Consider the following 14,451-nt stretch of genomic DNA (forward strand, 5'->3'; position numbering starts at 1 on the left):
CTGTACAGCCTGTCACATAATCCTCTTCCTCACGTTTTTTGTTAAGCAGCGTCACATCACTTTGCATTAGTCCTTTGCCTGTGAATCTGATCAGACGTTTTGTTGCCTTTCCTCTCTAATTGCAAAGTGTGCTGCACTCTCTTGAGCATTGTGCAACACCCTTAAATCACTCTAATCCCATGGTAATTAGGACTAATTAAAGGGGGTGGGGGGTGTTGGGGTGGCAACTAAGGAGCTCATCAGATTTATACTCACCGTTGAGTTTCTGGACAGAGAAGGTCATTCTTTGAAACACGTTGCGAAGCTTGTGTTTCCTGATTCCTTTTGTTAGAAAGTGCCGTTATGAAGCACCATGAATATGCTTTTATGCACTTCATTTATTTTATTTTTTTTAAATCATCTGAGGCATTTAAAGACTATTGTTGAGCAGCTGTAGAGGAAGCACAGATGGCAATGACAGGAAAGAATTGGGGGAAGCGACAAAGAGATAGAGTATAAACGAGTAAATAAAGAGAGACGGGGAGGAGAAAACGCAGCCACACAGGATAAGGTGAAGAAACAGAGGAAGCGGGAATTGAAGGGAGGAGAGGAAGGACTGGAGGGAAAGTAGACCCATTGTCTCATGTTAAGTGGAAAAATGGGAGAGAAAGCAAGCTCAGGAGTTTCATGATTCAACATGTATGTTTTTACGAAGGTGCTGTTTTGCCCTACGCTCTTCCTCTGACGCCTTTTGACATTTTAAACACTAATTTCATCGTGAGTCACAAGGTTTCACAACATTCACAATAATGACTCTCTCTCTGTCAGTGAATACCTGTCCAAGTCTGTCAATAGTTGGCGGCCTGACTGTACAATTTTATAAATGGTTGGAGTCGTGAACTTAATTCAGCCTTGTCTGTTTAACAACCTGCAACTCCCTCAGGGCTTAAATAGACTTGCTGAACTTACTGGCACATTTTTTTTTAAATAAGTGAGGTCTTTCATACAAATTCATGTGTGTGTGTGTGTGTGTGTGTGTGTGTGTGTGTGTGTGTGTGTGTGTGTGTGTGTATATATATATATTGTGTGGCATGTGTAGTAATGCATATGTGCTCAGGAGCCCATTCATTTACCCTGACATTTTATTCCATAGCTGTGATACCCTGTTATGTTCAGTTCATTTAGTTTCCATGGAGCTAATCTGTCTGTGTCTTTTCCCCACAGTATACAGTATGGGCCGCTCTGTGGGTAGCCTGGAACGTCTTCATCATCTGTTTCTACCTGGATGTAGGAGGCCTGTCCAAGGTGAGACTTTCAAAATTTCAGTCTGCTGCTTTTGCCAAACCTTTCGTCACTCATCCATCAGCCGAGACGGATGATGAATGTTCTTTTCTCTCTAAGGTCATGGTTTGTGGGGGAGTGAAGCCTGAATGATATTTCTGTGTCCAAGTGTTGCGCCACCTGCACTGTAGGTGTGTTTTCAGGCATGCTGAAAACCTCGTCATAGCTGACATACACTTGGCCGCAGAAAATACTTTTCTCAGACTGGCTGGCAGGTGTTCTTTTAAAAGCCTCAAGATAAATTGAAGTTGAGGGCAGAATCTCACTTTTAAATCCTTGCAATAACACTGTAATATATGTAAAGTATTTCACTTTTTTAAATGCTTTTGTGAAGAAATATAAGATTTTTTTCCTTAAGCCTGTGTCATAACTAATTTCACACTACATTTCTGAACTTAATCTTTCAGAGGAGGTGACTGCTGACAGTGAAAATGTGTTTGATTTGACTTTGCCACCGCAGTAATGGCACCATCGCTAGAGAGCACATAAATATAAACATAAATCAGCCGAAGATTAGTCTATAAGGGGACACTTCAAACTGGTTAACACTATTCTAAATAAGTTAACAAGAAGTATTAACCTGCACATTTCCAAAGCAACAACACTTGCTATAGTTGCTACTTGCTGAAAGTAAAGTTAGCTCCTAGGGGTAAAACAGACAACCATGTGTCAAACTCTTAAAAAATGTCTGACTTGAACCCAGGTTCACACTGGGACTGTATTCTTTCTTTTCGTTATTTTTGTATTACAGGACACCTCCTTATGAGTTTTTACTTTAATGGTGGCTACACACACTGCATGGACATTGCAAAACACTGTATTTTGTATGACTCTGATGCTGGTAGTGTTTGGTGATATTAGGTTGAAAAAAGGCAACGTTCTCAGTAATACTAGACAAACATACCCTTTGTAATTTATAGCAAAGCATTTTCCAGTGCAAACTTTCTCCTTTCATAATGAATGAGAGAACGGTTCCAGCAGGACAGGGAGAGATGAAGGCAGCGATAATTCTCTGGAAGAAAACTGATCAGTCTCATCTTTGCCAGGAAAAAGACTCAAGTCTGATTTATTTATTTTTTCTCCTGAAAATGATTCAGCTTTAATTCCGACCTTTTGCCAATGTTTTCTTTATCACACCAGTCATAGCTGCTCCTTGTAAAATCTAAAAGTATATTGGAGCATTCTTAAGCTTTATCAGTGCTGAATATTATTGGCTATAACAGGCAAAAAGTACCTGCTAGCAGTGCATGTTATCCTATGTCAAGCCTGAATGCCCTGGTGTGAACAGGAAACACTGCCCAAGCAAACAGAATTACTTGCAGTCTATAAAGAATGCATGACATCAAATATGATCTCACCAAGCTATAGATCACTCGCTAAGCTTTAGGAATCTGCACCACATCCACCAGAACTGCAACACATCAACAGAGATGTATAATATGGCCTTGAAGAATCTTCTATCACTACTACGAGACGTGAATAGGGTAAATATTTTAACTAATTATCACCATTAAACCTCCCCAGCTAATTACTTACATTATTTTTGGATTACATTTTTTTTCTAAAATTTTATGTTCATGTTCATACAAAGTTTCATGTATCACATAAATTTATGTTTTAACTACCACATAAAGTATTATTAAATACCAACTTTTATTTATTCAGAAGTCTCCAGATGCAAATGGACAAAGTGAAGTAATTTAAACCTACTAAATCTGTTTTTTTTCTTTCTTTCTTTCCGCTAGTCTAAAAGAAATGTTATGAATGCAAAATAGGGATGTTTTGCAGTCACAGACTTTAGCTCAATCAATCCATTGTCAAAACTGATCAGTGCATGAAACGAAATGTTTTTTTTTTATCTTCGTCTCTGCTGACCTGTTGTTGAGTTCAAGTTCACAATTTAATAAGTAAATAATCTGGAAAAAAAATCCTCCTCCCAAACCACTATGCACATACATAGACTCTCTTAAATTTGTATGTACACTTAAATTTACACAACCTTGTAATTTATCCGCCCTCTCTCTCCCTGTCAACTTGTCGTCTCCCATTTATTTTACTCTTCTCACTGCTCCTTTGATCTTTTTTAATTTATTCCACATATTTTGCAAGTTCCATAACTTGTCTATTTTTATTTTAGCCTTCTCTTCTCTTCTCTTCTCTTCTCTTCTCTTCTCTTCTCTTCTCTTCTCTTCTCTTCTCTTCTCTTCTCTTCTCTCCTCTTCTCTTCTAGCTATTGACGTGTGTCTTGCCCAGTTGCCTGCCTGACCATTCAGAGTAATGAATTCATGTAGGCAACAGTCATCTCAAACCGGTTCAGACAGCCAAAATGAATCTCAGAAACACCTTCCCAAGCTCCGGCGACTTTGTCATTGTGTGATAGACCTTGGCTCCATCGTGTGTGTGTGTGTGTGTGTGTGTGTCTTCCTGCATGGTTCCTTCTAGAATAATGAGGCTTGTAGGGGCCAGCTGCTTGGGGCTGAGGCTGGGCATTAACCCGACAGATGGAGCCAGCCTGGGCTCCCAGCTCTGCATATGGTGGCCAGGAGGAGAGCTGGCTAATGGAGCGCACACACACCCACCCACCCACACCTCATGCACACATGCACGACCCAGCTTGGCTTATGGCTTTCAGAGAGATCCCCAAGACATTTTATCATAAAACAGAGTCAGCTAATTCTGTCTGACTTGCCTTGACCGATGTTGACAGGACTGTTCTGGTGGGTGTGTTAGACACACTGTGTTTGTATGTATGTGTGTGTATTTGTGACAAGGCCCTTGAAGTGAGGGGGCAGGTTGCTGGAGTCATATGCCACATGCTCTGTCACCTCCTATTGATCCCTTATCCCCTCCCCCACGGCGCAAGACAGACTGACAGACAGACCCCTGCTACTCTACACACACCTCTGTTTTAAGTCCACAGTCATTCACTGCTTCTCTTTTTAGCCATTCTTTCTCACACTCTACACACAATGACTGCAGACATCAAGACTTTGGACTCTAGTCTGTATGAAGCCGTCTGAAAAACCCTTCCTTCGCTATTTTAATAACTGAGGTTTTCAGAAATCTTTTCCGATAAATCCAATGTTAAGCTCTGATTCTAACTAATCTCTCATCAAATAATTTTCTCCTCTGCTTGTCTTTTGAAATTGTAAGAGACAAAAAAAGCACAAAAACAAGTAGTCACTTATCTAAATAGCAAACATCTGTCTGGTTGTTTGAATGTTAGTCTTTTGATTTTCTGATTCAAACAAAATCTGGTGCTGTGGCAAGAATGCAGGTGTTCCCATTCATTCAAATGGCTGCAGCAGTGTGAGCCACGGGGTATGCCAAAAAAAAAAAAACAGCAACCTGCAGCGGAGAAATTGATCCAGAAAGCCAAAAACTATCCAGGTGCAGTTCATGGTCCAAACTCTCCCAGTTGTGATGTAGCTTGGTTTATCTCATGTACCCAGATTATACATCTGTATCTGGCTCACAGTCTATGCTGCAAAAAAAGTGACACCAAGAAGTTTCCTTTGGTCTGTGTCCATTTGTTTGAGAGAGAAAAAGAGGCAGCAGTGGTCAAGCGACATCGCCAGTGAATGGGAGTGAGGTAGCACCAACAGCGACAAAGACGGTGGATCAGAGAAATAAAAAGTTATTTTCTGATTGTTTAATAGAAGTTATGTTCATCACAAATAAACACGCCCACACCACCCATACCCCACACTACACCACCTCGCAGTGATTCACTGCAATGCCTAATTTGGTCTGAATACTGCCTTAGGGGTTTGGCTGGATGGATGGCAATGCTGTCTGCCTGTCTATCAGTCCATCCCTCTGCCAGTTTGGTCCAAATTGAAAAAATCCCAACAAATATTGGATGGATTGCCATGAAATTTTGAAAACACACAATTCCTACTGAATTTGGTGATCCACTGACTTTTTCTCTAGTGCAACATGAGGTTGACATTCTGGTATCAGTTGAAATGTGCCAACAACTTTTGGATGTATTACCATCAAATATGGTATGAGCATGTTGTCATGCATTAAACTCAAAAGCACAGTCGTACATAAGGACGGCCTCACAGCTGATGCCTGAAGATTATTTTTTAGTTTACTTTTGTGAACCAAAATTGTTTCAATTTTAATGTCCTAAGGGTAGATTTACTTTCACAGCCAGTACAACATAAAATCTAAATCTAAATGTATCTGATTCAGGATATCAAAGGATTCACACAATCAATATTACTTGATAAAATGCTATTAAACTCCAATGCTGCTCCAGAGTGGCTAACATAAGCCTACGCTGCTTCTGTCTCTGTGATTTCATGTATAGCTAAGTGTTATCAGTAACATTTCTCACATTTCTGTTTGTTTTGTTGGACAAGTTTGTGAACATAAAGTACGAATTTGAAGGACAGCTCTGTTTAACAGCCCAGAAACTCTGCCGTTTTGCCTGAGTTAACAGGTAGCATTTATGAGCCGTGAGTTTGTTTTGTTTTGATTTTGTGATGACAGCATAATTGTATTTTCAGCTACAGTAAAACACAATATGAGTATAGGCAAATGTACAGTTATGTTAATGCTAACTTAAAGAGGGAGAAGACAAATTAACTGAACCTTTTTCTTATTGTTTTGGTGCATTAAACCTTGAAATGTTAATATGAATGTCATTTTCACATGCAAATGAAGTTTTCAGATTAATCCGCCTCAGTGTGGATGTAATCCAAAACAGTCCCAGCTTTCCTCTCTCTTAAACTCCACACACAGCAACTGCAGACTTTTTTTTTTTAGAGAATATAGGCGACTATACTCAACACAGTCTCTCTAGCTCCTGAATGAATATACAACCATCGTGCATGCAAACCTTTTGTGAAATGTAAGTAAATACAAGACTCTCATCAGAGCCAGAAGAGTCTACAATGCCCACTTAGCCTCTCAGGTTTGCTCCCCAATGTGATCACACAAACATAAACTCACTTTTCTGTAAACAATAAAACAGAAATGAGATTCTAATCATTTAATGTTTAGCTTTATGCTCTCATGTCTCTAGTGATTCCAGTAACAGGATTGTCTCCAAATATGTATTGACTGTTGTTAAAGAAAATAGTTTGAGCAGTATCAGTAGTCTAACCTTGAATCTATGATATGAACGGATTGATTTGTTCTTTGTGCATGGGAGCATAACAGTAACACTCCTGACAGTAAGTTGCCAAAAGCTTCTTGAGTATCGACTGCTGATATACTGTAGCCGAGTGCGGCTAAAGCTTGGATAGAGATGGTTTCCCTAGCTCGCAGGCTCAATCAATGGCATCTGTCAAGTCATTAGTCTTCACAATCCTACCTATTGACCTTCAGCCGCCCTTGTTATTGTGACTGTATGAGAGAATGACAGAATGACAGAGAAGGAAAATGGAGACAGGAGATGATGATGGAGAAAAAAGAAAGGGAACACATGAGGTAGCATCATTTTAATATTGTTGATGACTCCTGTTGCAGCTATTTCTCATTGGCAGAAATGTGTTGTTGAAAGTTGTTACTATCAGTAATTTGTTGATGATGTCTACATGTCAGTGTGAGTGGGGGTGGATAGGCATCAGAGATGTTTTCTGACAGCACTTGGCTCTGTTAATAATGCATGTCTTGTCACCGAGGGGCAGATGCAGGGTTAGATTGCTGTATTGGGGTATTGATTGGTGTGAGCGTCTGTATGTGTGGCCTCATATGGCTGTGTGCAAATTGAACATCACCAGAGTGTACAAGAGCTACATGTATAAAATGCTTGATCTGAAAGTTTAAAAACTTTCCTTTCAGAAAGCAAGTCTGTAGGCTCTGAATGAATTCATTTACTCGTAACCTATGTATTTAGGCATGCCGTATGTCTCATTAATATTCAGTCAAAACAAAAATGGTTTAACTCACCCTGGTTTTGGAATATCCGTTTCTGAGAGCCACAACACAGTGAGGGTGATTGAAGTTTAATTTAGTGGTCACGAAACTATTCAGCAGCAACTTCTCTTTCCTGAAACAATGTCCCTGTTATTCTGGAAAACCACAAAACACACTGTCAGCTGTTTTCATTGGGCATATTTATTCACCAGAAAGTAGTTCCAAAGGAAACTGTTGACTGTGAGATTTGTGGTTTATCCTGAGAAACAGACACACACATCGGTTCTAGAAAGACTGATGTGTGTAACTTTCCGACACTTTAAGGCATACAAACAGAATTGTATTCACCTGTATAGGGGTGACAGCAGAAATCTCAAAAACTGGGTGTATAAATCTAAAATCAAACCTGTCTAGATAAAATAATAAAATGTGATTCAGCCAACTTAGAGGCATGGCTCTAGGGATACCAATATCGACCAGATCACTTTGATCCAGACTGAAATATCTCAACAGCTATTGGATGGATTGTCATGAAACTTTGTACGGACATTCATGGTACCCAGAGGATTAATCCTAATGACCTCTTCCTGCTTTCCCTCTAGCAGCACTATCAGGTCGGAGTTTTAATTTGTCCAGCCCTTTGGTTTACGACCAAATACCTGGAGAAAAAAAACAACTAATTACATTCCCAGTTTAATTTATTTGTCACATATAATCATAAAAGAAAAAGTATAGTTAAATGTATTTATGTGGGCTCCTCCTGCTATACATTCTTAATAGAACTGAAGTATTAATAGTAATAGTTAATAGGTAGTAATAATAATAGTATAATAACGACAATGGCAATAATAACACACAACATTTAATAATAGCAGTAAGTCCTAGGTCCTCATTTAGGATCCTACTGGCCTGAGGGTAGAAGCTCTCCTTGAGCCTCTCAGAACTGGTCTGGTGTATCTGATACCTTCTTCTTGATCGTAGCAGAGAGAAAAGAGTGTTATCCGGGTGGTTGGATATAACAGCTATAACAGCTATAAAAATAACATCCAACATCTACCACAGGTGTCGAGAGATAAGCTCCCTGCCTCCTGTACAACATGGTTTGCTCATAAAGAATACATGAATGTATGTCATCAGTAAAGAATAAAGTCCAAGCAAAGAAGTTAATGTTCTTTTTCTCCTTTCAGGATAGTGACCTGCTGACATTTAACATCTCAGCCCATCACTCTTGGTGGAGTGAACACGGACCTGGCTGCGTGAGGAGAGAGATGCCGCAGGCTCCAGGAGTCCGCACCACCGAGAGCCACTCCTACATCACTGTCATGGGCTGCCTCATGGACTACCAGTACATCGAGGTCATGCATAGTGGCACACAGATTCTTGTTGCTGTGAGTACAAGCTGGAGATGGTAACATGTGACTCTAGTCTCTGTTCATGTGCAGATACATACATGTGTGAACATGCCACAGGAACTCATCTTATCACATACTTAACACCAGCAGCAGCCTCACTCACCGTGGGAGTTTTATGTATGTGAAAGGTGAACATGATGGAAAGGAAGGTGATGTTATTGTTCCCCCTCAAGCACTTTTCTCAATGTAATTCCACAGCACTCTTGTATTTTGTCTATCGCAGCCTCCCTTCCTCTGTCCCGGTCATTGAATGAAAAATTGATCTGTTGTTTTGTCTGGCTGAGACTCAGACTTGCCAGCTGCTAACAGGTTACTCAAACACTGGAAGGACTGTCATTGTCCTCTTTATACAGCTCTGTATGAATACGCCAGAAAGTCACATCCTGCCAGCATGCACATTTACACACACTCATACATAACTGACTAACCTGATATTGGACGTGGGCCAGGACCCTCTTAGTTGCCAGCACAGCAGGTACTTGGGTTTAGGCTTGAACATTACACACATTTCCTTACAGTAACATTCACTTAACACACACTTTGACTCCACGTAAACACACCCACAGCTATTTTTCACACTTGTTATCACTTTATTACTTGTGGAGTAGATTTAATGGTGGCAGGAGGTGACCGAGAGCAAGAAGGGGCTAATACACAGCAGCTTCATCAGCCTTCAGTGTGCTGTTGGGTTTCATTCGTACCATCTAATCTTGAGCTAATTTACACCTGGGAGAGCACAGTGAATGCAGTTAACTGCATGGCGGATTAGAAAACTAGCAGAGAGACCCAGTGTTGAGAAGCAATGGATTGTACCATTCATCCCCTCACCCCCATGGAGAAAGATAATAAAATGGCTGACCTCACTTTATAGCCCCAAGTTTCTCACTGAACCTCATTAGCACTTGCTCTATAGGCAGTGAATTGGTTTATTCCTTGCCTCATGTGGACTTTTGAGAGATGGCGAGACATTTTAGCTGCATTTTTACATGGTATTGTCCAGCTAACTATTCAACTGCATCTCTGTGGGAACAGCTCCTGAGAAAGGAAGGGACATTGGTGCTGAAAATCCCTCATCACAAATGACATCATTTTCCTTTTAGCCTCACTTCCTCTCAGGGTAAAAGCAGAACACCTCTCAAGAAAAAAATAAATTAAAAAAAGAGTCCTTTAAGAAGTCCACTAGTGTTTTGGTTTGTCCCTTTTCCTCTCTGGTGGAAAAGAGCCAGACAGAGAGAGAGACAGTTAAAGGGATGAATAAAAAGAATAGAAAGAAAGTGGGGTGTCCCTTTTGTCTTTGTTAGAGGGGTTTCAAGGTCGCTATGAGGGGCCATTAAATATTTAGTTTGGGCTCCAAGGAGCACGTTTCATTAAGATGAAAAATGTGGATCCATTGGCCAGCAATGGAGGCATCTTTGTCATCTATCTGCTCAGATTCATCTTGAGCTACAGAGAAGCCATTCAAGAGTGAAGCTTTAGATTTGGTAAACTCACTCAGCCCTGTGTTTTTGCTTATTGCTGGTACAGGCTGCTTTCAGCCAAAAAAAACCAAAAAACTTAAAGGCCTAAAGGATGAGCTTGAAGTGGAGGCAACCTTTTCTAACTGGGATAATGTATTATTCATTTATTCAGCACTGAGGGGAATATGTTGCTCCATCTCTGCCCTTATCCTATCCTTTGTTGCCTTCACTGAAACCCAACTGGCCCATCCATTCTACAGTGCATATAGCTGTTGAATGGCTTTAATTTTCTACCAGTGTCATAATAATGACTGATATTTCCCCGTCAGTGTAGTCAGCAGAAAATCCACCCCCATCCTCTTTCTCTATCCTACCATCATCCTGTCTTCTTTCACTTCTTTACACCGCCTTTCGCTGTTAAATAAAACAGTCGAGACTGAGAAAACATCTCCGTCGAGATGGCAGGTAGTTAGGAAGAAAGGTTTGAGAGAGAAGAAGAAAAATTGTGCAAGATGTGATATTCAGTTTACATCTGTAGACATAACCCTTACACACTAAAGGGAGTAGTGAGACATGTCAAGGGGTTGTCAGAGCTGCTGAGCTTCTTCTTCCTAAAACAGCCAAAGAAAGTTCTCACACACATGCGCACACACACACACACACACAACACACACACACACTCACACACACACACACACTCACACACACATAGATATCATATCATTTAGTGTAGGTTATTGCTGCCACAGGCTATGCTTTCTTCTGTTGTCTCTCTACACCCCTGGGAACATGCATTGGGGGGATTGCGTAGAAGTTGATAATGGGAAGAATTGCAGGCTGCGTCATTCTCTCGTTCCATTGCTCATTTCCTCTTTCTTCATCTATCCCCACCCCACACTCACAATCTCTCCATTCTGTCTGTCTTCCTGTCTCCTTTCCCTGCCCGGATCTCACACTTTTTAACTTTTGCGTCAGTCATATTTCCGCCAAGTTAAATGACAAAAAATGATAATGCATTTCTCGGTCTCGCCTTCATCTCTTACTCACTGCCACTTTTGCTTCTTCTCTTGGTTTCTCTGGAGCGTAGATGGCTGTGTCATGTCAGTCTACTGTATGTTGAAGTGCAGGCCCCTGGGTGATTACAAGGGTCCCGTCAGCCCTGCCTGGTGCGGGCAGACCACTGTGATTACCGCTCGGGGCTGTGCTTTCCCATGTGTGTTTTGTGGTTGCTGAGGTCCGCTCATTTCAGCATCATAAAAACCGCATGGCCTCCTGCTCACCCCCTCACTCATCCAAAAGGTCAGGGTGCTTGCTTTGAGTCCATTAGTCCATGTTGTGTTTTCAAACTCTCAGGCTGAACATCCATCACTACCATGGTAAATATATCTTTTTTTTTAATTTTGTGTGTGCTTCATAGGGAGCCAACTGGAAGGATCTTTGATGTGCTCATATTTGAAGTCGAGTAATGTGTCCAGAATCAGTAAATCAGTATTGACTTTTATATATTATTATAATAGCATTAAGCACCTTTGCAGTATGTCAGTGCTGACATTGCATTGTAACTGCACTGTAAGTCGTACAGCATCTGCTTCAAAGGATTATAGAGATCTTGGGATTAAAAGAGGCAGTAGTGAGCAGTTATTAGGTCTACTGGCTGCTGCCAAAAACAGGGAGGAGAAGAGGAAGACCTCAAGACCAGAGGAGAGAATTAGTGTCTAGCGGGCCACTGAATATCACGTCAGGCTACTCGCAATATATCATAAACATCACTGCTCACCATTATACTTCAAAGACTGTCTCAGCCAAGAGCTTTAATTGTTAATCTGTTTTGCAGGGAAATGGGTTTTGCTCAGATTAATCTAATATTTGGTCTTTTTAAACTTCTGAGAGTAGGCGAGGGGAGAACAGAGGACGGCTTGGAAGCGAAAAACAAGCAACATTACTCTTTCTAGCAGCATGCTTGTTTTTCTTTTCGTTTGTTCAGTGTGCACCAGTAGTTTTATTTACCTGCCTCTTTCACCTTCTGTCCATTCCTTTTCTTGGTCCAGAGAGCCCCATTTTTCTCCCCTTCACTAAATCCGACCTCATCTAAAATCTTCTGTATGGGGCTGCATGTGTGGAACGAGCAGTGTTCTCTCTCTACTTACAGCTTTTATTTCTGCATGGGCAGCCTCCTGTATCTGCATTTAGTGTTTTTTGGACGCCAGCATGCTTTTATTTGCAGTTATTTGATGTGGAAGATGCAAATCAGCACAACGGACACTTAACAAACCCATGTAAGCTGTATAGGTGTGTGTGTGTGTACTCACACTTGGAGAGGGGGCTGGGTGGAAAAGAACAGGTGGATGTGGTCTCTGCCGTCCCCATCTCATCATGTTTTGTCATTAAACATGCAGCTGCCCACAGACGAGCACACACATCTAATTTTCTGCAGAGACGCCTGCTCCTTATTGTGAGGCAGAAAGTCCTGTGTAATTAACCTACAAGACATCTGCACCACCCCCTCTCTCTTTCTCCCTTCCGCTCTCCCATGTGATATATTTTACCTACGAATTCCTTTCATTATAGCGCACTTACTGAATTTTCTCCTGACACTGAGCCACAATCAATAGTGTGTTAATTAGCTCGTAGATCGACTCCGATATCCATCACCGCACACACGTGTGCACAGGCCAGTCGGCTGTGGAAAGGAGTCATCTCTAAATTCATATGAAGTCAGAATACTAAAAAAAACGGTAGACTTAGCAACCAACAGTTATTTAATTATAACTATATCATGACATTTTGTATTGGCATGCATGAGTCTGACTTTTCATCAGGTTAATCAATATAAAAATGTCAGTATGTCCAATGAAATGGACTAAGATGGTATGGATAGCATGCAGACATTAACATCTAGCTCGGCTTTGCCCAAGTACAGGCTCACAGAGCTGCTAGCATGGTCGTAGAGTCTCAGTCTTGTTGCTTGGTAAATGATTCGGAGAAAACCATTATTAAATTGCTAAACAATTTTCTGGCAATCGACTAATCAGTTCAGGGCTGCACAGGTGCTATCTTAAATGGAGAGACTGGAGTTAAAAAGCCTAAAGCATCTTCTTGTTTGACCAATCTTTAGTTAGTCGAAATTCATCTACCCATTTTCTGTTGCTGCTTTTCCTTATCAGGGTCACGGGGGGCTGGAGCCATTCCCAGCTGGCTTTGGGCAAGAGGCGGTGAACACCCTGAACAAGTCGCCAATTCATCACGGGGCTGACACATAGAGACAAACAACCATTCACATTCACATTTACACCTACGGGCAATTTAGAGTCACCAATTAACCTGCATGTCTTTGTAGGAGGAAGGCAGACTACCCGGAGAGAACCCACACTGACACGGGGATAACGTGGTTTGTGTTTCAAACCAGGAACCTTCTTGCTGTGAGGCGACCACCATAATTTATTGTGATTTATTGTATTTGTAACTGAAAATAGTACAAGCTTCTAATCATGACAGATTTAAATGTACTGGACTAATATCCAGTGTGCATAGGTGGTTATGTGTCTTTATAGACTGGCACATTCAGTTCTAAACCTGACCCTCATTAGCCTATGCAAATAAGTAACCTTCTTTTCTAGTTCAGCAGCTGGTCGTCTTCTCACGCACACACACATGGATTCCTCAGCCTTAAACTTCTTTGTGTCCTCTTTTTCTCAGAAAAAAACACGGATAATGCTGAACTATCACAAATACCTTCCTTTAGTTTCCTCTACAACATAGTAAATAGTAAATGAGGCCCACTGGAGGACAGCTTTGCTTTTGATGTTTTCCCACATCGAGCTCTGAACTTTTTGTGCTCGTTTTTTCCTTCCTGCTTCTTTCTCTCAGTTGGCACAGATCACTGTTCACTGCTCAACTACCTGCAGAGGAGAAGAGAGACGCGGAGTTAGTAGAGTTAGAGAGGATGAGAGAAAAAAAAAGAGTAGCTTTGCAGATCGAGGAGTGACTGTGATGTGAAGACCTGTGTTTAGAAAGTGACTAACGTCAAGAAATAAGTTCAGAGTGAAAGAGGGAAAAAATAACAACTGATTGACAGCTAAATGAGTTGGCTTTGGCTGCGGTACCTCATCAGAGACAGACTGAGATCGAGCCCCAGATGACATGCGGGGGGCTTTGGGAGCTTAATTAATTTGACATTAGTCTCTAAACTCCAGAAGTGACAGGAGGAAGTCAGAGAAGAAAGCTGTGTGTGTGTGTGTGTGTGTGTGTGTGTGTGTGCTTGTATTGCTATCACTATGGGGACATCAATCTGTTTACACAGTCACACCGTGGGGACCTCTGACACCGTGGGGACCAAAAACCGGGTCCCCACAAGGTAATGCCTCTTAAATGACTGCAGGAGCTGTTCTGAA

The 14,451-nt window shown here is 41.2% G+C and overlaps 1 protein-coding gene across 3 annotated transcripts in view; it reads left to right on the top strand.

The window, feature by feature from the left end:
• Positions 1-14,451, top strand: part of nkain4 (sodium/potassium transporting ATPase interacting 4) — a 44,107-nt gene that overhangs the window by 16,476 nt on the left and 13,180 nt on the right. For 2 of the 3 annotated variants that reach the window (XM_010751534.3, XM_010751519.3), the window contains exons 3-4: positions 1,204-1,284; positions 8,379-8,579. In XM_010751534.3, the coding sequence (XP_010749836.1) occupies positions 1,204-1,284; positions 8,379-8,579 (282 nt within the window). Of the gene's footprint in view, positions 1-1,203; positions 1,285-8,378; positions 8,580-13,224; positions 13,480-14,451 lie in introns of all 3 variants that reach the window. The other variant, XR_003463856.1, reaches the window with a different exon arrangement.

The sequence above is a fragment of the Larimichthys crocea genome, chromosome XV (assembly GCF_000972845.2).
Source record: "Larimichthys crocea isolate SSNF chromosome XV, L_crocea_2.0, whole genome shotgun sequence".
NCBI classification, from domain to species: Eukaryota; Metazoa; Chordata; class Actinopteri; family Sciaenidae; genus Larimichthys; species Larimichthys crocea.